This window comes from Sparus aurata, chromosome 11 (genome assembly GCF_900880675.1).
Source record: "Sparus aurata chromosome 11, fSpaAur1.1, whole genome shotgun sequence".
NCBI classification, from domain to species: domain Eukaryota; kingdom Metazoa; phylum Chordata; class Actinopteri; order Spariformes; family Sparidae; genus Sparus; species Sparus aurata.
Window position 1 is genome coordinate 1984461 of NC_044197.1, and position 22726 is coordinate 2007186.

Sequence of the window (22726 nt, forward strand, 5' to 3'; positions counted from 1 at the left end):
AATACTTAAAAGAATTACCATAACGATTTCAGAGGATCTCAATTATCTTGTGTGTTTTGCGCCCACTCTGGAAGACTGCAGCACCGTCACTGTGACGGTGTGGACGGCTGTGCTGTGGGAATATATCAAGAAATTGCTCATCGTTTATGTTCCAGCCTTGATTATAATAGCGAATGCTGATTATCCGTCTCTAATCCCGTTAGCCTTTGTTCTGACCGTGAGATGAAACATTAAACACACACACACACACAAAAAAGAGCATTCAGAAATCATTAAACTTCATCCACATGCTGCCTGAGCTGAAACCTCCTCCGCTGAAATATACAGACAAAAGCTCTACACAGAAAGAAATGCACAGAAGAGATCGATATAAAAACTACGTCTATTAATGCAATGTTACAAGCAAAAGTATAAAACACATCGTTACATAAAAACTATATTAATATTTACACCCGACCGAAACTGAATGAACGTCGCATCTCCTGCAGGAGAAAGTGAGCAGAGGACTTCATGCTGTGAAGGTGACATAAGAGCACGTCTCCACCTGGTGTTAACATGTGATCTGGATCTGGATCAGGGAAATGTTCAGTGTCGAGTTAACACACATGTAAATGAACGCAGCGCTGCGACTGGAGGACAGTCAGAGACCACATCTGGAGGAAGTCTGATGTAAAGAAAAAACTATCTGTGGCCTTTTTCTGAAGAGGATTTGTCTCAGTCTGGCCATCAAGTTAAAATGACCTGTATGTGTCTGTGTGTTTAACTGCTCGACTCTGCAGAACAAATACGTAAAAAAACACTATTTCTATTATATTATCGGAGGGTTTTCTTCCCAGATTTGCTCGCAGCACGCAGATAAAACAGAACAGATGCCGCAGCAGAGTGGTGCACCGTGCTCTCTGTCCAAACAGGCCAAATCAGTTAACATGGGCATCGAAAGGAAGCTGGCAGCGCTTCATGGCGCTTCTGTCTCCTGCGTGTCCACAGCGTGATATGAAGAGGGCAGAAAACAGTCGTGGCAGCCTGTCAGAAGTGCTGCAACGCCAGAAAATGTCACAATACACGAGGAGTAAATTGTAAAAATGCCAGTACTGAGTTTAAGTACAGGCCAACTTAAAGTGACACTGGTGACAACAAGATCTGCCGAATAAATGTTGGCATTGTACGTTACTGCAAACCACAGATATGAGTTTCAATTTTCAATAAAATGTTGTGACCGTTGGTTCTGATGTGGTGAAGTTTAGGCACAACAACCACATGGTTAGGGTTCGGATAAAATATCATGTTTTGGCTTGAAGTACCAGGTTTTGTCGCCCAAAACACGGCTGTAAAACGTCCCGACTCACGCTGAAACTACCCACAGTGGCGTCAGACTGCGGTCTCACCTCACGCCTTCACCAACACGTCTTCCTCCTGATGACAGTCTGCTCGTAAACATCATCTGAATGCACCGTGACATGTTGAGATGGTACGTATGAAACATAACAATTCAACATATGTGTTGTTTTTGCAGAAACGTGCAACGCAATTATGTCATTCTGGCAGCCGAGTCGTCGCTGCATCGGTGTTCCACACTTCCTGTCCGCCATGTTCCGGGTCAGCCCAGCGGACTGCGGTTCTGCTAGAAGCAGCTGATGTGAAATGAAACCGTGACCCTCAGTTTTCAGGCTGTGGCGGGTTGCATCCAGACGCAGATCACATGTTAATCATACTAACAAATCTAACATGTACATTATTGTTGCTGCTGTAACATGTTGGATTTAGTCAAAAAGGCGTACAAATCATTCACTGAGAGGAGAAACCGAACAGTAAATCTGAATCCACATGTTCTTCCTGTGAACCGAGGGTCGATCTGTAACGTCGTCAGCATGAAGAACCTGGAGGTGGTCGTCCTGCAATAAATTACAGTCCGACGCTGCGGACGTACGGGTGCTTCCGCAGAAGTTTAATGCCCATTTTAAACCTTTATTTCATTTTCTGTCTCCATATAATCGCCCCGGGTGCCATCACGCCGCCCGCAGGATTTATCTCCTGATGACATCTTGAAGATTTCTTGCTGTGCCACAAATCTAGATTTAAACAACATGTGAATTCAGCTTTAGGTTGGTTTTCCCCTCAGACTCGGTGATAGTGGCACGTCTACTTCATGGCGATCATCCAGACAGGCACGATTGTCTCTGGGAATCCGTCCTGCCTCTCCACAGCCAGGATCTCCAGGCCGGCCTTGGCGATGATGCACTTCATGATGTCCAGGTGGCGGCTGATGCTGCTGTCGATGGGGTCCAGCTTGCAGCCCTGCCGCGCCATATTGTCCTTTATTATGATGACGCCGTTCGGACGCAGACTCTTCTTGCAGCGAAACAGGAAGTTCGTCAGGTCTTTGTCTGTGAGGTGGCCTGAAGAGAGAGACGGAGACAAAACTCAGGTAACATCGCTATATGAATAAGTTGACCGACTGCAATCTGGTGGTGAAGAGAGGCGCTGAGAAGAGTCCTCTGAAGGATCATCTTCAGGTCTAACAGGATATAATCTCTCCAGATCCAGCTCATCAGACTTCTGCCTCTTTTGTTTTGAACCATAATTGTCACATCTTCCAAACCTGAAGGTTGAATCCTGAGTCTCGTTTCCAACTCACCAAATACTGACGCTTTGGGATGACGACTGACCCGACCTCCAGTCACAAAGCACCAGTATCTGACGAGTTGGGAATGAGACTCAAAAACCAAATTTATGACGTGTTAATGCCACTTTTCCACCAACATTAGCGGGTCTACACAGGTGATTTTAAAGGCGGGTTCACCTGAGAAAACAACAACAGACCCGTTGTGAAAGAGGCGCCTGTAAAACGGTGGATAAATTATTTTGAGCATCACAACTCTTGAGAAATGACTCGATTCAGTGACATAATTTAAGCCATTCGCTCCGATAACGTTTGGGAAGATTAGAAGAGCCGCGCGATCAAATTATTTTATCCCCATTTAAGTTAGTCGGGGGATAAAACAAAAGTTAGCCGGCTCGGTCGTTGACCCAGGTATGTTTGTATTATTGCATCAAAACACCATTGAGCAGCTTTTGTGAAACAAACTTGAATAGACCTCCTCCCAATTTACTTCCACCACCGGATGTTTAATCCTGTGTCATCAGTTCGCGCAGCAGAATTTAGCATGTTTACCGGGGTCTTACGTTTAGATCAGAGCCGAGCCGAGATGATAAAATCCCGGGTCAACTGCAGCGATAACTGACCCGGGTGTAAATGCAGAGATTACACTTTCCCACTGCACAGAAAAGTCCAATCTCAACGGGTTTAAATGAGATTTCTGACCAGTAGAAAAGGAGTATATGCTGCTTAACAGTAACTATTGTGCATCCTCCATAACCACACGAGAGGCAAGAATCTCTCTCTTCATTACCTCGACACGGCACCGCTCTGCAGGTCTGGATATATTCACACAGAACGTGATGATTCACTGCGGACATTACACCAAATCTCTGTAATTAACTCTTTCTCGTACTCACAAGCCACCCACTGGATCCAGATGACGTCGTACTTGTTCTTCGGAGGTGTGAAATCCTGCAGGTTGTAGCAGTAGTAGGTCTCGATGCGGTCGGCGTCGTCGCCCAGGTACTCCTCGTGTGCGTGGAGCAGGAAGTGCTCCATCATGTCTGCCAACTCCATTTTCTCAAAGATGGGAAGGAGGACGCCTTTGCTGACACGGCCGATCCCGGAGCCACAGTCCAGAGCACAGTGTGTGCCGGCTTTACCAGGACCCTGCAGCAGGAAGAAATACATTACATTATTCTTAAATATCACAAAATTCAACCTTATTTGGAGGTTTATCTGCAGGATGAAGATCGTTTGTAGTAAAAGTGAGGGAACCATAAAAAGAAGAGCTGTATTGATGTTTCACAGAACACTAAATGTCAGTTTCCCTGCAGCATGTTATTACCATTTCTATAAGTCAGAGAGGAGTCGATTCTTTATTCTGTGTTTCCAGATGTCAGGCCGCCGCACCTCAAAGCACCGGCGGCACAAACAAGTCGACCTCAGTTCCTCGGGGCAACCAGACTATGAACTCCACCGCGAGGGGAACAAAAGTCACCTCACTTGAATCATGCTGGTTTTTCTTCCTTTTCATTTGGTATTCTGACCTCACTCCAACCCCTCGGCACCGGGGGCCCCGGTGTGTGATTGTATGAAAGATGGGGCCCCGAGGAGCTCTGCGCTTGTTACAGGAGGCTTCCTGGTCGCAGTGAATTACTGCCACATTGCTCCGTGCGTATGTAGCTCAGTTTAATCTGGATGTATTCTAAATCTTTTCCTACCACACCAGCTTTTAATGGAGACGTCAGGTTTAAACAGGAGCTGTTCACGGCCGGGGAGGAGACTGTTGGAGGGGATGATTTGTAGCTGAGTTGTTGGAGGAAAGAGAAGCTTATTGATCCGACATTCAGGGTCTTTATGTTAGAGTGAAAGGAAAAAAGTTAATTTCTGAGAGAGAGCATAAAAGAAAACCAAGACTCCCAATGGAAGGAGAAGAACTGATATAAAAAGCACTGAATGCAGAGACATTCCTTCACATCCTGTTGATATCGTTCATTTTTGTTTAATGTTTTAATTTAAAATTCTGGCCAGATCTCACACATCGTCCTTCTGATGATGATGAAAAGAAATGACAAACTATAAATCTTTTGGCTTTGTATTTATTGGAGTTATTATTTAATTGATTTTTGAAATGCTGCAATTTGATGCATTGGTTAGCTTAGAGCTCGTTTACATCTGTGGTCTCTTGGAAGATTTATAATTTGTTTTATCCCACAAGGAGCCGAAAGCATTCATCGATTAAGCGATTAGTCAATCAAGAGAAATTATTCACCAAACTTCTTCTAATTTGTCTGTTTTTTGACATTTGATAAACTAATTGATTAATCCAAAATGAACAGATTAATGAGTAATACAAATAATAAATGCTTCTGTAACAATAACTCAGCTGTAATATTCTCGTGACCGACTGAACTGAACTGTTCTGTATGAGCCAGCATGAACACTGAAGCACAGCTGAGCTGTGTTAAATCAGGCTGTGTTGTGTTTACATTAGCACCCGTGCAGAAGTAGCTACTTAGCCTCCCGAGGTTCCTTTAAAGCGTCCAATCTTAGCAGTTTATAATTAGAGCTCCTGTAAAAATGATCCTCTAAATAACCCGGTCTCTGGGCCAAACCCGTCCCCCTGAATTAGCACTTGGACTCTCCGAGCATCTAAAAAAAAAACTTTGACATACACCCGCTGAAGCTGACGAAGAGACGCATGCGCACAGACGTGTGAGTGTAGGGAGGCTTAAAGGAACAGTTCACCCAAATGTGAAAATCCAGTCCTCCTCTCCTCCTCCTGATGATATAAAGTCAGGTGAAGCGTCGTGGTCCACAGGACAGTTCTGGAGATTCACAGTTAAACATCAGATGTCTCCATACAGGTCGTCTGCTGTGATCACAGTCTCCTGAAGCCCCATTATTTATAAGTTATTTATTTATATGAAATCTTCCCTGTAGCTGCTGAGTTAAAAATGTTAGCATGCACTCGGTCTGAAGTGAGAGTACGAGCTCGGTTGCATGTCGAGGGTGTAAATAACATCTTCAATTTGGGATTCTGGAGATTCTGGAGACTTGGATTACACCTGACGAGCTGTATGGAGCCATTTCATATAAATATAAACATATAAATCCCCAGGTACTTCTGTTTTGCTGTGAAGCTCCAGAAATTTTTCACGGACGACACAACTCCACCTGACTTTTCATTCGGCGTCGGGATGATGATATGACAACTGATTTTTTCATTTTTGAGGTGAATTTAGCTTCAGATAGAACAACAGAAGCACAAACACTATTTCTAAGTGGCGTATTGTGTCATGAACAGGTACTCACATTTTCAAACGTGTCCTTTCAGACTAATCACTTTAAAACAATTATAAACCTTGTTGTATTTCATCACACTCTGTATGTTTCTCGACAGAAAGTCTCAGAAATATCTCCTCCTCCTCCTCCACTGTGAACTAATTAGTGGCAGTAAAAAATGACCACAGTACAAACTGATTAACAGCTGTTGGCTCAGCTTGTTCTGTATGGGGTGTTTATGGGGCTGGCATCACGTCTGAGCTACTATTAGAAAGACGCCTCCTCCCACATGAAACACGGTGGAATTCTTTTTGTACAGTCAGGATGATAAATTCCTCGTCCAGAATAGATTCTGACGTGTATGTTCAGAGATAACAGCAACAGTGTAAATCAATATACTCACAGACAGACGCCACAGTAGAAGATCTGATTCAGCTTTTCGTGATGTTAATGTGAGTTTGTATCTGGACACTCACCACAAACCTCTTCAGGAACTCCCGGGAACCCTCCAGATCCACGTTGGATATGTCCACGTAATCTCCCATCATGCCCTCCTCTGAGGCGGGGACATCCTCGTAGAACTTCTGAGCTCTGTAGTAGAACTGCTTCTCTCCTTTGATGTACTCACAGGTGACCGGAAACAGTTTCACTGCTCGGACGCAGACGGACAGTAAGACAACAGATGAAGACAGGTGTGGTCATATTAATGAGAACGGTTCAAATTAATTGGATAATTTAATGTATTTACTGACGGATGACACCCAGCAGTGATGTCAAAATATTATTCTCCTTTGCAGAAACTAGCACCTTTGTTACCCACAATACAACTGGACGGGCGCCTGATATGTGCTGCTAAGTGTATGTAATGCTAAGTGCTAGCGGCTAATGTAGCCTGGAGCCTCTAGCAGAGATGAGCAGCGGGCTGCAGAAGTCAGCTCACTTCTTTCTGCAACAATTATTATTTTTCAAACCTGATCATCATCAAGGCTTCTATCAGAGCTCATTTATATAAATACATAAATATATATATATATATTATAGTATGTAACATAGTGATGCACATAAGCTCCGGAAGTAAAGGCTCGACTCCAAACCAGGCGTTTCAGGAGCAGTTTGTAACTCATGTGCACAAAATGCTTCATCACACATTAAAGAAAAAGAAAGGAAACCCAGAAAGCATCATGTGACCTCTTCAAGGATGATTACATCTCTAATGATACAGGAGTGTTTTGCCGTTTTAGGAAGGTAATCAGTAAAAGGTTGTTTCCAACAATAGATCCGACTTGACACAGGACTGCAACACCGTTTACAATCTCTCAGGAGATGTAGAATGATAATTTGATTACCAGAAGACTATAAATAAAGACACTCTGCTCAGCTGTTACATGATATAAGACAACGTGCTGCTGGTTCAATCATCTCCACTGTTTGCATTTACAGAGTTTTTAGGTTCCCGAGTAGCGAGAAGTTGACATTACTGAGAAACTGAGACAACGCTTCTGTAATCACAACGGATCAGGACACGGCTGATTGAAGTGTTCAATTATGTGTTGTACTACGATGTCTTTGATAACACGATGTCAATGACATCCTGTGACATTAAGAAACTTTACACCTGCCTTCTTCAACCATCCCAAACTGTCAATGCTTCAGTTCTGCTGAGCTGAAATAAATCCTGAGAATGAGCGCAACATTTCCGAAGGCTTAGATGACACGTTCCCGCTGTAGAGGGGCGGAGGTGGTGGGGGGGGAATGTCTGTCCTCTTGTGAAGGATGTCCAGTGACAGAATTCATGACACCACAGTGAAACATTAAGAGGGAGGGAGGGGGTTCATGTCCAGCTGGACCCGAAACATCAGGCCGAGGCACAGAGCCAAGAAATGGACTGAATCGTTCAGCACCTGGAAGTCACGCTATAGATGCCGAAACGGACATATCATGCCACGACTCCACACGAGTGCTCACTCGGCCATGAAATGTTTCAGGGTTTTGTCATTGGAGCATCTAAAGCTGGCAGTTGCATGTCATGCGACTCCTTGGGGAGGCTTTCAGAGGACGGGTAAGTATAGAAACATCGAGCGGGACCAAGACGAGGCGGAGACAGCGGGACAACGAACATGTCTGCCAAGGAAGTGTCAATCCAGAGACGCCATATTCTTCTATCTCACACCTTCAAAGATGACCGGCTCATTAGAAGTCAACCTTTGAGCTCCGATGTAACAACATAAGACAACTGATCAAACATTCGTGTCAGAAGATGATGATTATTTCTGTATCATATGTCTAAATTAAGTTAAAGACATAAAATAAAATAATAAATAAAGACACTAAATTAAGACATAAAAAAAGACAAAAAATAGATTTCATTGAGTCCATTTAAAGCTGTAAATAATCCGACAGAAGCCGTCTGACTGACATGAGTAAGTGCGGTCATGCCTGACATGCCATGCCATTAATGGGCCCTGTATCAAGTTGGTGGTAAGAGAATAAGGCATCTTTGAGCCAGAACGACCGGCGGGTCAGGATCTCCTGTTTCTGCAGCCCGTGCTCTAATGATGGACAAGATCCCGTCCTGAGGAGGATCAGGTTCCACTCAGTCTTTACACCTTCGATGATGAAGTGTAGTCTTCACGGTGAGGAGATTGTCTTGTGGTGCATCTAACGTTAAGATAAATAAACATAAAGTACAATGAATTACATTATATTTGATATGATAAACATCTTTTGTTCCACCTTTTGGTTCTCAATGTATTTTAACTTTCTTTGAGTCTTTCTTTAAGAAACAAGATACAGTTTATGAAACAAATCCTACATTTTTAATCTTTAATTGCTTTAAATATCCATCTCATGTCTGTGTATAAATACACAGTATGTGTATATAAATATATATATGTGTGTGTGTAAATATTTAGATAGGTATAGTGAAGATGGTGCTGCAGAAAACACACTTACTTAAATTATTCTAACATATATTATAAATTATGGGAGTTGTACATATTTTTATTCATTGAAGCTGAGGGGAAATCAATATATAAACTATAATACATCAAATAAATAACATAAAATTAAATCAAATTATATTTTTCAGGACATATTTGATCATGAATTATATATGTTTGTATGTTTATGTATATACATCAGGGGAGAGACGGTTGGATTATATAAATTCAGTCTTCTTCTGACTCCTTTTCAAACACATGATTAGATTTGTCTGTTCTCTTGTGCGCTATTGGATTGTTTGTTGGACAGCAGCAATAAGATGTCAGTGATAATCTGCATCTTCATGTTAATACTATGACCTCAGGTCATCGCTGTCCATCCGCTACGAGCACCAAGCATCAATGATGTAAACACAGGGTCCACCTCTCCTCCTGCTGCTGTCGGCTCAGAACAGAGTCGAGTGCAGCCGTTTGATCCAGGACGTTGTGGTGGAGACAGGTCTCTGTAAACATGTGGACAACAGTCCCCTATTTCATGTTGTTTGGTCAGACTTTCGTCTATTTCTCTTTCCTGTGACCAGACATTAGCCAGGAGCAGCCTTAAATCCAAGCAGAATAAGCACGATTCTTATTCTGACAGTCTTTCTCCTCCGGGCCGGTCCGGCTGGTCAGGTTGGATGATCGGAAGACACCGTCAGCAGTGATCATCACAAATCCGCTGCTCTTAATCCAGCAGTCTTTCTTATTTGTTGATGAATGTATTTCTATCAAAGGTAGCACTTGTTTCAGCAATAAAGATGGAAGAAATATGAAATATCAGCAAAGAACTGATTCTCTCTTTCTGCCCTCCACCTTCAATTTAGATTCCAATAAACTCAAACTACAATATAAACTAAACACACTGAATCATTTGCTATATTGTAGCCTACACACTCTACAGAGTATCATCACCTACGTGATCAAAGTGATGTAGCAACACACCTTGTACTCATGTACAGATGTTTCTGTGTGTGTGTGTGTGTGTGTGTGTTGGCAGGTGTGTGCTACCATTCGGCCATTCTCGCTGTTAAAAATACAAATCACAAACAACACGTGTGCATGTTCACATGTGCAGAGGGAGCATGTAGTACAGACCACATTAATAGTCCATGTAGTCATACGTTTGACACATAGCCCCAAATTTTTACCCATGAGTCCTGCTGCAATCACGTGAGGGTCGCCTAACTGTAAATAACTAGGTGTGTACAACCTAATCCATGATAGCAAGATAATCTACAAGCTACAATATATATTATTCAAAGTTATTGGTCAGTTATTTCTGTCATTATCAGTGTACAGACATTCCTGTGATTGTTTTGTAACTTAGAAACCACCAGAGAACCTGCAGGCTCACACGCCAGACACTCGTCATGCTACAACCGCATTAAGCTGCCGTACACTTTACTGTGACCCACTTTAATACGCAACAGATTATTGTACAATACATGAAACAGGGAGTTCCTGCTCCGTCTTTGTGTACTGTCCAGTATCAGCAGATGTGTATTTAGCTCAGAATAAAGAGTTTAAACTCCAGAAACATGTTTCATGTTTGCAGTAAGGCTGAGAAACTGTATGAAGTTAGAGATTAGTTGCTCTTGAACAAAAACAAACCAATGAAATTTAAGATACGTTTTCATCTGTACGTGCACAACAAGTGTGTAGCATTTAAAAACACTTCTGTTGTCATTCACGGTGTGTTTGTGTTTTATCCATTCAGAATGAAGCTGCTGCACATCACATGCACTGTTGCACAGATTTGAAAAGTATTTTCTGCAGGCCTGCTTTGATTTCTCTCAATCGTTGCTGCATTATTATAGGTAATGCAGTAGTTTTCTAAGTGCGTTGGCTCATGATGAATGTGTGACTTTAACTCAACTAATTAAGAGTGTGAAGTTTGCTGTGCTGCATGTTTTAAAGCCCCTGCTGCAGCGTGAAGTGATTTGTACTCAACCAAAACATGCAAAACCAGCGGCATGCATCGCCAGCTTTGCCCGGCTCTTAATGGAGTCAAGGGTCAAGAAAAGGTTGTAAATCCTGACCTCTCGACTGCGACACTGGTGTGGGGGTTGGACCTGTGTGTGGCCCTTCTTCTTACCCAGAGGAATCTTCTCCACCAGGTACAGGTAGCTGGCAAAGAACTCGCTCCTCAGCGTGTGGTTCAGGTGGAAGGACATGCTGTGACGACACATGGAGTCATCCGTCTCTTTCCAGCGATCCCTGACCGCCTGGTGAGCGGCTTTGTACTCAAAGCTTGGTGATGAGCTGCGACCATCATCCTCAACAGAAATCTCCATTTCTTGCTGTTTGTGGCCACCTCAGAGCTGTGCTGGTGTCCTGACGAGGAGAGTAACACTCACGGTGCCCGTTTGGGACACTGTTTCTCCAGCTGCTGCTAAATCTGTCAAGCTGAGTGTTCAACACGTCTCTGCCAGCGTTCAAGTGATCAGCAGAGATCTTTTTCACGGGGCGGTGCTCAGATGTACAGATCACCTGCTCGGGACACTGACTTAGGAGGGAGTGAGCGAGGGGGGCTGGTGTAGGGAAGGAGACGCCTGCTGTCTCTGGGTGAACAGAGGCAACGGAGCTTCAGGCTGCAGATTCCAGCGGGACATGAGAGTCCATGCGTCCAACCCCCACGCCCGTATAATGTGCTCCTAAAATTAGCTACGTCTCCTCGTGTTTGTATACACGGCTCCTGGTTTGTATCAGCACGGACGCCAGACGGCAGAGTCACAGTTTAGACTTCTTAAAGTCATCTTACACTTTTGTTGAACATGTGATTTTTTTTACCCTAGAAAACATCTAGATTCTTAAAAAATAAGAAAGTGCAAAGGTCAGACAAAATGTTTCTATAGGCTAAAGTCACAAATCCATCCATTAACCCAGTCATTTAAAGGAGAACAGAGAGGAATAAGATCTTATCCACAGGTACACTGATCCAAACCGATGCATGAAAACCAGACAAACAAAGGAGACGAGGCAAAAAAAACCTGTCTTGTCTACACACTGAATATCTTCATCCTGGCAGGAGTTTTGCAGAAGTGTCATTTCCAGTGACGTGAAACGCCTTTAATTTGTACAGAAGGCCAAAATGTTTGTAAGAAATACACGCCGGAGAGAGATTATTTATTCATGAAACTAGAGACTGACACAAAATTCCTTCTGTATTTATGTCCAAGGTCAAGACCAAGTCCTGCACTTTTCTTTTTTGGTTAAGTTATTCTAGGCTACCACATATGGCCCTCAATGATATGTGCTATCTTTAGGCTAAATATACAATATACATCTTGATAATTTGAAACCTCCGGTAGTCCTAAATCAAATATCACAGTATTTTTGACCAAGTACCTCGATATGGATATTGTGACAATGTTGCAGAGATGAGTATTGATACAAAATATAAGCACAATGACACTTTTGATCTGTAATCATCAATGTAGATAAATGGTGGGTTATTACATATCATGATATCCAAAATAGAAGATATTTTGAATCTGAAATTTGAGTTTTAAAAACAAAATGATGAGTTGTACCTCAGTATTATTCTTTCCACAACGACCTCTTGTCATTTCTGAGCCGAACGTTTCACATGTTGTTGTCTGATTTATTCTGATTGTCTATAAACCTGTTGAGTCCTGTGCAACGTGATTGGCTGCTGAAATATTGATTTAAACTACATCCACTGTCAGGACAATGAAGAGTTGATTCACCTCTGACTTGATTTGTTTTAATATCAACATGTAACTGAATCTTTTTGGCTTCAAAATCATTCGAAGGCTAAAGTCTTTTTTGATTCTGTCATGTTTAGTCCAAAGTCATCATTTTCATCATGATCTCTGGGTTTTTTAAATATCAGCAGCTCCGAATCAAATCCAACCACAGCACAAGAGAAGCTTTGAATGTTGGGAGTTTAACTTTAACTGATTTTTGCTTCTTTTAGCCTGCGGAGGTTGAAGCTTCGGCGCCTCAGTTATGTCATCTCGTTGGCTATATGCAGCACACTCACCGACCACTTCAGGTTGTCAACTCACCTTTTTTTTTTTTTTACCTCAGGATGAGTTACAGTCGCTGGTGATTCATGGAGCTGTCTGTCGTCCCTGTTCTCAACTTAACATTTAACGTTCAGCTTTGTAAAGTACGTTTAATCCTGATGGCTGCAGATGTAAGAAAATAATCTAATAAAAATATTGTTTTTATCCTGGTTTTGATTGTTTTCAGATTGAAGTGCAGGTAATTCATATCCTATAACAGTCTCCGTGTTTCTGATTGTCGGCCTGCAGGTGTGTGTTGACTTCTCACCATCTCAGCGACTAAATCAGACGGTTTGGAAACATGAATTAGATGTTTATGCCAAAGTACCCTGGTTCTGATTTCTCACAATTAGGATCAGGACAAGCTGCTCGCACGCACAGAGAAATAACCAGGATACTCTGAAAACCTGATCATAAACAGAATACTAACATGCTCGTAAACGCAGTGATCATTCAGTCGGTCTCCAGGGGAATATCCGGTTTATTTCTGACTCTTAACACAAATAATATTCTGATATCTCCATCACGAGTCAGAGGCTAAATTAAGCGCGGTGACATCAGCTGTCACAAAGGTGGAGACTGGCTGCTGCTGAGACGAGCAAATACTTCCTGCCGAGGAGATTTACCAAGTTACAGTATCGATTACAACTACTTGTGTTTATTTCTCACTTGTGACTTTAATTTGTCAGATACGTGGCTGGTGTGGACCTTAAATGTTCAACACTAACACTCGCACTCAAAATAAATAAAGTGTCTTTCTTCTGCATTAGATCCTAAAAGTCTGATTCCAAGGAAACAAGTGGGAATAAATCTGGAAGTTCAGCACATTTTACATTATCAAGTGTGATTTCTCATTGTGATCTGCCTTATTCTTATTAATTATTATAATGTAGTTGTTTCTCAATAATTTAATCACATTGTATCTATGAACCAAACATATTTCTGTCTGCTCGTAAAGAATCAAAACTTGTAGGAATCAATAAATTATATAACAATACTGTATTTTCAAGAATTTCCTTCTGAGATAAATAAGGTTATATCTTATCCAATTAGAATACACTTTGTCTTGCACTGACTGTGGTTTAAGTTTAACCAAAGAGAACCCACAAAGTATAAATAGTCAAAAGAAAGTTGAAGCGGGTATCAGTTTCCTCCACAGATCTCTTACTTCAGCTCATATTCACAGTTATGTAACTCTGACTCGTCTTCTGACTTAAGAGTCAAACCAGTCAAACTGCTTTATTCTCTAACACAGAAGAAGAATTTCTATATTTTGACGGAAACATTTGTTGATCATTTAAAGGAAAAGCAGCAAATGTTCACTTTTGGGCAACCAAATTATCATTGAAAAACAGCGAGGACTATAAATGCACTTTTTACTCCCATTTTACCCAGTTGAAGTAAATATGCTTTGTTGAATGGACAAATAATATTATTAATCTCATATTTTGAGCAGAGGTTTGCACAGGTGTGTCTTGAACTGTTGACGCAGACGTCTCACACTCACGGATTTAAACACGTTTCTGCATCAAAAAGGTCTTCAATGTTTTACTTCAACTTGTAAAAAAATGGAGGAAAAACAAATAACTGTCTTATATTTTGTTGAATGACTTCCATGTGGTTCACTGTGATCTAAAGTACATGTTTGAGCTCTCTTAACCTGCCAATGTTGAAAGTAGATGTTTGTAACCACAATATCACCAGACTCCCTTTACAAATCGTCTGATTTAACAAGCTGCTGCACGAGGAGAAACTTTACGAAACTTTGCATCAGCAAAATTCAAATTAGACACGCCTTCTCGTAAATTCGGCATTAAATACAACCCATGGAGTTGTTTCCTTCCTCGTAAATGTTTCCTGTAATGCTGTTTGAACGCACTGTTTCAGCTGATTTCACCATTTACACCAATTTATGAAAAAAGACAACATTTTATTGATGATAAACAAGTTAATATAAAAATAAACGAATAAATAAGCTTCTTTGACATCTGTGGAGAACGTCTCCAGACTCCCTTAGAAAATCGCTAAATTTTCAGAGTTGTGGAGTTTGGAGATACTTTATAAACCCCGTGAAACACTTTCTCCGACATATTATTAATCAATCGGGCCTTCTGATCAATTCGGCAACTGTGATATATGAATATATTTCTCTATAAGACGTCACCTGTGCATGATTGTCTGCAGCAGCCTCGTCCTCCCTGACCACAGATGGCAGCAGCGCTGACTTCCGTCACGTTGCATGCTGGGAGATGTTTCGCCGCCCTGGCAACAAGCTGAAGGGATAAAAAACATCCGCCCGTCTGCATCAGCACCAGCTGCTCCTGTCCGAGAGGAACGACTTCTGATGACGGCTTCATTTCTCTTCTGAAACATGGACAGTATGCTAGCAGGAGATCCGCGTTACCTGAAGAGGTGAAGTGAAAACATGCTAAGCTAACTTGTTTTTGTACCGTTAGCTTGTTAACATGTCGGTGCAGCAGCAGCCAGCAGGATGCTCAGCTGTTCATCTTCAGTGCGACAGGTCATTTAAATGACTGACTGAGGTTAACAGACTCTTCTGTTAGCGACACTCGCATGATAATGTGTTTTTGTGAACGTTTGACTAGCTGAAAGGAGCTAAAAGCAGCTACTGCTAGCCTAATGTTAGCTAACCTGTATGTCTGTTAATGATGTGGGACGTTAGCCAGGCTAAATGAAGAAAATACAACATAAACCCCATTTTCTCTAACAATTAGGGGACTTAATATTAATAAGAAGGATTAATGTTGATAGAAAACTTGCTGTCCTGATGTTAACAGTTTAAACTGCTGCTACAATTATGTAAATGTGCCTGAAATCAAATATATAAACACCTTGTAGCTAACTAGTTGATGTTGTTGTGGGTTGATTTGTGCTTTAGTCCAAATACAGATTATATTAAAAACCCAAAAAATAAATACAAATATAAACTAGCAACACAAACACAGTTGTATGCAGGGAACTGAGGAATGACTCAGGATGTAATCACCAAACACTGTATTAACTCAATCAATTAAATGTGTCCATGTTGCACCTTTCAAACCAATCAAAGTGATTTATAAATTTAAAAAAAAAGGGATGCGAAGAAAACAGAACTGAGTTTAGTTTGTGTCAAGTGGAGTTGATTCTCTCTTTTTTTCTCCTAAAGATACGACAGTGTTACCTGCAGAATCCCGTCTTTATGAAAAGAAAAGACGAGGCAATATTAATTTTCTAATTATGTGATTATTGTACAATTTCTTTAACCTGTTCAAAAAGTATGACAAAGAGTTGGATTTATATTATGATTATTGATATCCAGTCAAATAAATGTAATCAAGACACAAAAAAGTAAATTTTTTTAAAGCTTGTTTATTTATTTCAGTCAAAAAACACTTTTAAACAGTGAAATACTGACACACAGTCGTCATGTTTCAAGTCAAGTCACGAGACTTTATCTTCCAAGTCGAGTCTAGAGCCGTTTCTTTACTGACATTAAAAAACTGTTGTAAAACAGGTAGTACAGTACATATATTATAATGTCAAACAATCTCGCTCTGTTCAGTTTATTTGCCCTAAAGCACTCATTAATGAATCCGGTAAGCTGTTCTAAATCCCCCTCGTCTTAACAAGCGTTACATCCGAGAACCATGTTTATACATCGCAGCTGAACTTTGACTCTAGCTCGTATTATTCCTGTAAATATTCTGCTGTCATTTAATTGTCTGTACAGACGTCCTGCTGTTGTACTCAACCTGTGAACAATATTAATGCATGTGATTATAATGCTCTTACTTATTGTTTACTGAATAAGTTTGGTCAAATTATACAACCTAAATTTATGGAGGCAAACTGAATCAAACCAGACTGGGCGTTAACTTTTTAACTATTTAACTAATTGTTTGGAAAGTAAATTAAAGGAAGTGAAATCACTGTTGGATTGTGTTTCATTGTGAGAACATTGTTTCCTTCGTACGACCCACAGGAGGGTGAAGAGCTGCACTCTGGATGTCCACCCGACTGAGAAAGCACTCGTCGTCCATTATGAGGTGGAGGCGACCATCCTGGGGGAGCTGGGAGAGGCGATGATTGGAGAACGCAAAGAGTGTCAGAAAATGTGAGAATGATGCGTTAAATTCAGGATTCAGTGTTTACTGTCATCCTACCTATCTGTGTGTTATCTGCACTGCTGATTTAAAGAGTGAGAATGAATGCCTCGAAGTCAAAAAATGATATTATCAACACATCCTAGTCTGTAATTATATCTGAATCATGATCATACATTATATCTTACATCTGAAAACCAAGTGTTGACTTTTCTGTTTTAATTTCACTTGCCTGCATGTTTTTGCTCCCTTCAGTATTCGCCTGAAAAGCTTGAACGCCCACACCGATACGTCCTCTTTGGCCCGGAAAGTCGTGGAGGAATGTCGGCTGATTCACCCGTCGAAACTCCGCGAGGTGGAGCAGCTGCTTTTCTATCTGCAGAAACGGAAAGATTCAAACGGTACTGACGAGTTTATCGTGACTACTTTTACAAACAAAACCGTGGAAGTAATGTGTCGTGCGAGGCCTCTTTGTGACGCTGAGTGTCTCCGTTCACAGACAACCAGGAGAAGAAACGAATCTCGCCGAGAGACTTCACACCTTACGCAGGAGTGGAGGTAGGAACTGAGAGAGGAAAGCTCTAGTGTGTTTGTGCTATCTTGTTATCAATATCAGTACCGTCACTCAGACTGCACTCACCAGTCTCACTGTATTGAACTGTTTTCTTTCCGTCAGCTGGACGAGGAGGCGAGCATCAACCGCATCGATGAGTATGTGGAGCTGCTGTATGAAGACGTCCAGGAGAAGATCAGAGGAGCTACACTCATCTTCCAACTGGCTCGTAACCCGGACAACCTGGAGGAACTCATACAGAACGGTACAAATGATGACCCAAATAACTCAGTAACATACTTCCTCTTTTAGTTCTACTCTGTGTCTGTTGATGCACAACTGCAGAAGGACTGTAGAAATCCAACAGCATGATTACAAACTGTTGATTTTCCAGAATAACATGGATGTATACCGTTTTTTACAAAGCACAGTACAAATACTGGTTCTGAAGAGGCTTTGGATACTTCCATCTTAAAATAATGAGCTTGTTTCTAAGAACATGACAGGACAGGACTTCTGTCCCGTTGCTAAAAGACCAGAAGACGTAATGAAGTTAATTTCTATCTGTCCGATTCTTCTGTGTTCACCTTGAAACTGTCCTGATTGTGTTGATCTTCTGTGGGGGAAGCATCCATCTTTTTAAAAGTAGTAGCTTCTTTGCAGCAACATCCATATTTAAAGAATTGTGGTCGACTGCAAGCTGATATTGATCTTCATGTGATGAAGCTCTCTATCGGTCCTCTGTACTCAGTGAAGACGGCATGTGTGTCACTGGAATCAATCATGTCAGTGTATCTATTAATGACTCCAAGGGCTGGGAATAAATTATGTATATTTTTGTACTGACCAGAATCTGTCTGTAGCACAGTGTAGCGTTGCGTGTCTGGTCACATTCAGAGTTGTGTTTTCTTTCTTTGATCGCATTATTACAGATTTGATTCACCGTTCAGCCGGTCGTCGACTTGTTTTTATCCAAAGCTGTTGAGCAGCTAAACATGTGGCAGCAAACATTTTGGCACCAGTATAAAAAAAAGTCTCTAACGAGGTCCAGTCCCGTCAGCATCGTGACAGCTTCAGACTAAATAGAAAGTAAGACCACAGAACAGCTTGAGATTAAAATCAATAGATCCATGTTTCTGTCAGTAATGAGTAAATGATTCATTAACCAAGCAAAGTCGTATCCCACCAGGAGCGTCTCAGCAGAGGATCACTGCTGACTTTCTCAGATTCTGTTTATTTCCTAATTTTTCCTCGTGCTTCAGTAAGCTACGTAGTGAAATGGTTTCATTATTCGTCTGGTTTAAATGTGTTTGTTGTTGATATTTCTGACCTTTGTGTGCTCTGGCTTGCGAGCCTGCACCGGGTGTTTTTATTTCGAACACTGACTGGATGTGCTATGCAGGGGAGTCGCCACGGTCTCGCGTGCATCTCGTGGTGATCGGTTCAATCAGCATTGTGTAAACTTGTGACACAGTGCACCATCTGCACCAACAGTCATGTGTAAATGTTCACCTACAGCCACAGTTGTATTAATAGTGCGTCCACTGTCCACATCCATTTTTTTTTTCAACTCCAGCATGTTGTTGTTGCACATATGAGAGATATTTTTGGTACAAACCTACCCTGCCTGTTTTTATGCAGCTCCATGTAAAAGATTTGCCTCAGGGAGCTTTACAGTCTGCACAGCTTACGTCAGCCTCCTTAGACTGTCGATTTGGATCGGAGAAAACTTTTAACGATGATTAATCGTTTGACCTCAAATGTCTTGAGGGGGAGATTGTTCAGGCGGTTGTTTATGGAGGGAAGATGGTGTTGCGTGACCGTCCTCGCTGATCTTTTTCTGGCCGCCCAGTGACTGTTGGTATGACAGTTATCTCTGTGACTGCACGGGAAGACCTTGAGACGTGGCTGACAGCTCTGGAAATGTCAACAATGAACTTTCACGCTCAATTATTCATTTTTGAAAAACCTTTTTTTTTTTCCTGGTGAAGTGGATCCAATCACTAGAGTTCAAAAGTGCAGACCTCAGCTATATTCCAAATTCAAGCTGGAGCATGAAAAGAGTTGTGTTTTTTATATAGGACTGATCAGAATGCTGCCTGAGAAGAGTCTGTTTGGCTTTTATCAGCTCCCCCTTTAAAGAAAACACAGGTCAGCTTCAGTTCTGCTCCCCTCCGTGACAACCGGACTGTTTCTTCCACAACAGCACGAAGCCGTCATCCTCTGCAGCCGCAGTGTGATGGCACAGCTCCATTTGTATCTGTCACAATGAGTCGTCAGCTCGCTCCATCTGCCGCGCCGCATCAACCGGTTCGATGTTGATAAGAGCCGAGTTTCCGTGTGAACCGAGAGGCCTCGGGTCAGCCTGGAAAGAGGAGACGAACCCTGGGACACACGTCCTGACGTTGAGAAGCACCCATAGCTCAAAATCCCCAGGAGCCTCGGCCCATCACATTCCCCCCACGCTCCTTTACATTAATCTGCAGCTGCACGGCTCTCAGCTACACAGATATTTTACTCTTTCTCGCCTGGAGCTCTTCATTCCTGTCTGACCTTTTCTGTTTCGGCCTCCGTGTGCGTTTGTGTGTCTTTATTGATATGTGTTTGTATGTTAACAGAGGCGGCTCTCGGAGCTCTGGCCAGAGTTTTGAGGGAGGACTGGAAGCAGAGCGTGGACCTGGCAACAACCATCACCTACATCTTCTTCTGCTTCTCCAGGTAAATCAGCAGCACCTCCGTTCCAACACGTGCACCGAGCCACAAGTGACGGTCGCCAACTCTGTCTCTTTGGGACACAGTTTTATTTATTTTATTGTCCTTTAAAATTTGGATAAAGTTTGCTATAATTGTACAGTGCAGTCAGATGTTCAGAGACACAACTGCGTCCTTTTCAGCAACTATTTATTGAATATATTTAATTCCCACCGTCCATATTCTCAGGGGAAGAAATCCTGAAAATATTAATGAACTAAAAGAAAAGGAAGAAAAATAGACCTGTTGTGTTCTGATCCATTTAAATGAGAAGAAAAAAGAAAACAATATTTATAACTTTTACTTTGTCTTCGATAACGCAAGTTGGAAAGTTCTGGAATAATTCGGGACCATTTATGCAGGAATTCATCTGTTTTATGTTTATGTTAAGTATGTTTCCATATTAATTTCATCTATTGTGTGCTTTTTCTCTATTGTGATAATCTTCTTAGCAATTAGAGGAATGACTCTCAACAGTAATTCCTGATAGTTTTCTTCTACATCTTCTTCAACATCAAACTGAGAAAACCTTCTCAGAAAAGAAATCAAACTGTTGAATTTATAGGAACACTGTTGTCTAAAATATTATTCACACTGCAGTATGAAGATTTGCTTCCATTGGAAAAGCCAGGAAAAAAAACCAGATCAAAATTACGTTCACATCGCCGGCCATACATTCGAAACTCAAACTGATTTTATCAAATTATGGCAGTCAAAACATTTTTCCTCCTCGCAGTATTTCTGAGTTTTAGTTTTAACAGCGCTGACCGTTACAGTCAGTCGCCTCTGCTCTCTTCTCTCTCTCTTCATACAGTAGTCATCCACGTTTGGCAGCGTACCTCGCACTGAAGTTTCGCTCTCCAACTGGGTGTTAGGAAACACTAAAATTAGCCCTCGCTAGAATAATACATAAACGTCTGTCAGAGCTGATTTAGGCTGCGAGAGGACGTGCACGTCTGAAAACTGATCGTCACTCTTGGCCCGCGTCCATCTCCATGTTATGCTGTTTGGATTGTGAAACGGTTCAAGTTGGGCTGATTATAAGTCGGACCAGGACATACTGTTTGACTGAACGTGTTTTGACTTTGACAGTTTACTGTGTAAACTACTTGAGGGGTGACGGATCGGGTCATTTCAATGACAGCTCCCAGCTGGAATCCCCCCAAAAACGTTTTTTAAAATCCACTTTTGGATAAATGGAAGTCTTTTTCTCTCCCTCTCTCTCTCCATCTTGATTTCCTCTCTAGTTTCTCCCAGTTCCACGGCCTGGTCACACATTTTAAGATTGGGGCCCTGTGTATGAACATCATCGAGCATGAGCTGAAGAGGTATGACCTCTGGCAAGACGAGCTGCAGAAGAAGAAGAAGGCCTATATCCTTTTTTCTGAAAACAGATGAGGTTTGTGTGTAAAATAACTCAGAGGTGAAGATAGTAATGTACTCGCGTGCAAGAGGACATTGTGTTCACGTGTGTTTTTTGTGTAAATGTTTTGAGCTCCTTGACTGATTTCACATGAAGAATTCTCTGACAACCAAAACCTGAAGAAGGAACATGAGAAGTCGCTCAGAAAGTACCAGAGCCTCCTGATCAAGCAGGAGCAGCTTCTCCGAGGTACTGAACTCTTCTGTTGAAACTCTTCCCCACTGAACTGCTTCCTGTGGACATTTGAACCGCCACAGAGCCGTAGCTCGACCAGAACGTGATGCAGCTGCATCCAGATGAAATCTGAGGTTACATTCCGGTCGTGCTGCACAAGTCAGACCACTGGTGAACCTTAAAGCCAGCAACTCCCTCAGTGCACAAGCCTGAAGGAAGGGTAAAAAGATTAAACCACACATTCTGTCCGGTTCTTGACAACACGTTATGAGTGTCAGTGTAGTCGGTGTCTTAAGATTAGTCTGACAGTTTTCTCGAGACTAAATGGAACTTGACGTGCGCTGTGAGCAAACATCAGTCTACTGGCAGTGAAGGCCCGTTTGTTTAACCTTCCTCTTATTTTAGATTTCAGTGGAGTTCCCAACATTTCCAGAGTTATCAGACACGTTTGTTATCTACAGAATGTGTCAGACATGAACTCACTGGTGTCAAAGTCGGCATCATACAGCTGCTGTGAACAATATACAGTTCATGTGATGTCAAAAACAAAACTAACAAATTGCTTCAACAGGATAAAATCTGACATGAAAAGTTAAATGCCAAAATATTGATTATTGATCAATTATATTTTATGAAGCAGTATTTGGTTGTCGCTCGTCCTGAACTGAGTATCTTCGAGGTTTGATTTGTTGATCAGATGAATCAAAACATCTGAAGATGTCACCATCGGTTTTATGTTGGGCAGATTGATTTATTTTGTTGTTTTATACACTAAAAAATTAATCGATTATTTATAAAGACAACAGAACAAATTAACTAATGATAA

At 41.6% G+C, this 22726-nt stretch overlaps 2 protein-coding genes across 4 annotated transcripts in view; one reads left to right on the forward strand and one right to left on the reverse strand.

Moving 5' to 3' along the window:
• Positions 1-364: 364 nt before the first annotated feature.
• On the reverse strand, positions 365-15135 carry ntmt2 (N-terminal Xaa-Pro-Lys N-methyltransferase). Of its 2 annotated transcripts, none has more exons than XM_030432855.1 (4): positions 15061-15135; positions 6364-6536; positions 3517-3769; positions 365-2396 (listed from the first exon to the last, which is right to left on the reverse strand). In XM_030432855.1, the coding sequence occupies exons 2-4, from the start codon at positions 6433-6435 to the stop codon at positions 2140-2142; spliced, it is 582 nt and encodes a 193-aa protein (XP_030288715.1). In that variant the 5' UTR covers positions 6436-6536; positions 15061-15135; the 3' UTR covers positions 365-2139. The 2 variants fall into 2 exon arrangements, with proteins under 2 accessions (XP_030288715.1, XP_030288714.1); XM_030432854.1 differs by lacking the exon at positions 15061-15135 and adding an exon at positions 10961-11403.
• The window catches only part of kifap3a (kinesin-associated protein 3a), a 35820-nt gene continuing 28204 nt past the window's right edge, over positions 15111-22726 (forward strand). For both annotated transcript variants that reach the window (XM_030432852.1, XM_030432853.1), the window contains exons 1-8: positions 15111-15308; positions 16879-17010; positions 17255-17400; positions 17499-17557; positions 17676-17817; positions 20171-20270; positions 21551-21675; positions 21817-21915. In XM_030432852.1, the coding sequence (XP_030288712.1) occupies positions 15268-15308; positions 16879-17010; positions 17255-17400; positions 17499-17557; positions 17676-17817; positions 20171-20270; positions 21551-21675; positions 21817-21915 (844 nt within the window). In that variant the 5' untranslated portion in view covers positions 15111-15267. The remainder of the gene's footprint in view (positions 15309-16878; positions 17011-17254; positions 17401-17498; positions 17558-17675; positions 17818-20170; positions 20271-21550; positions 21676-21816; positions 21916-22726) is intronic.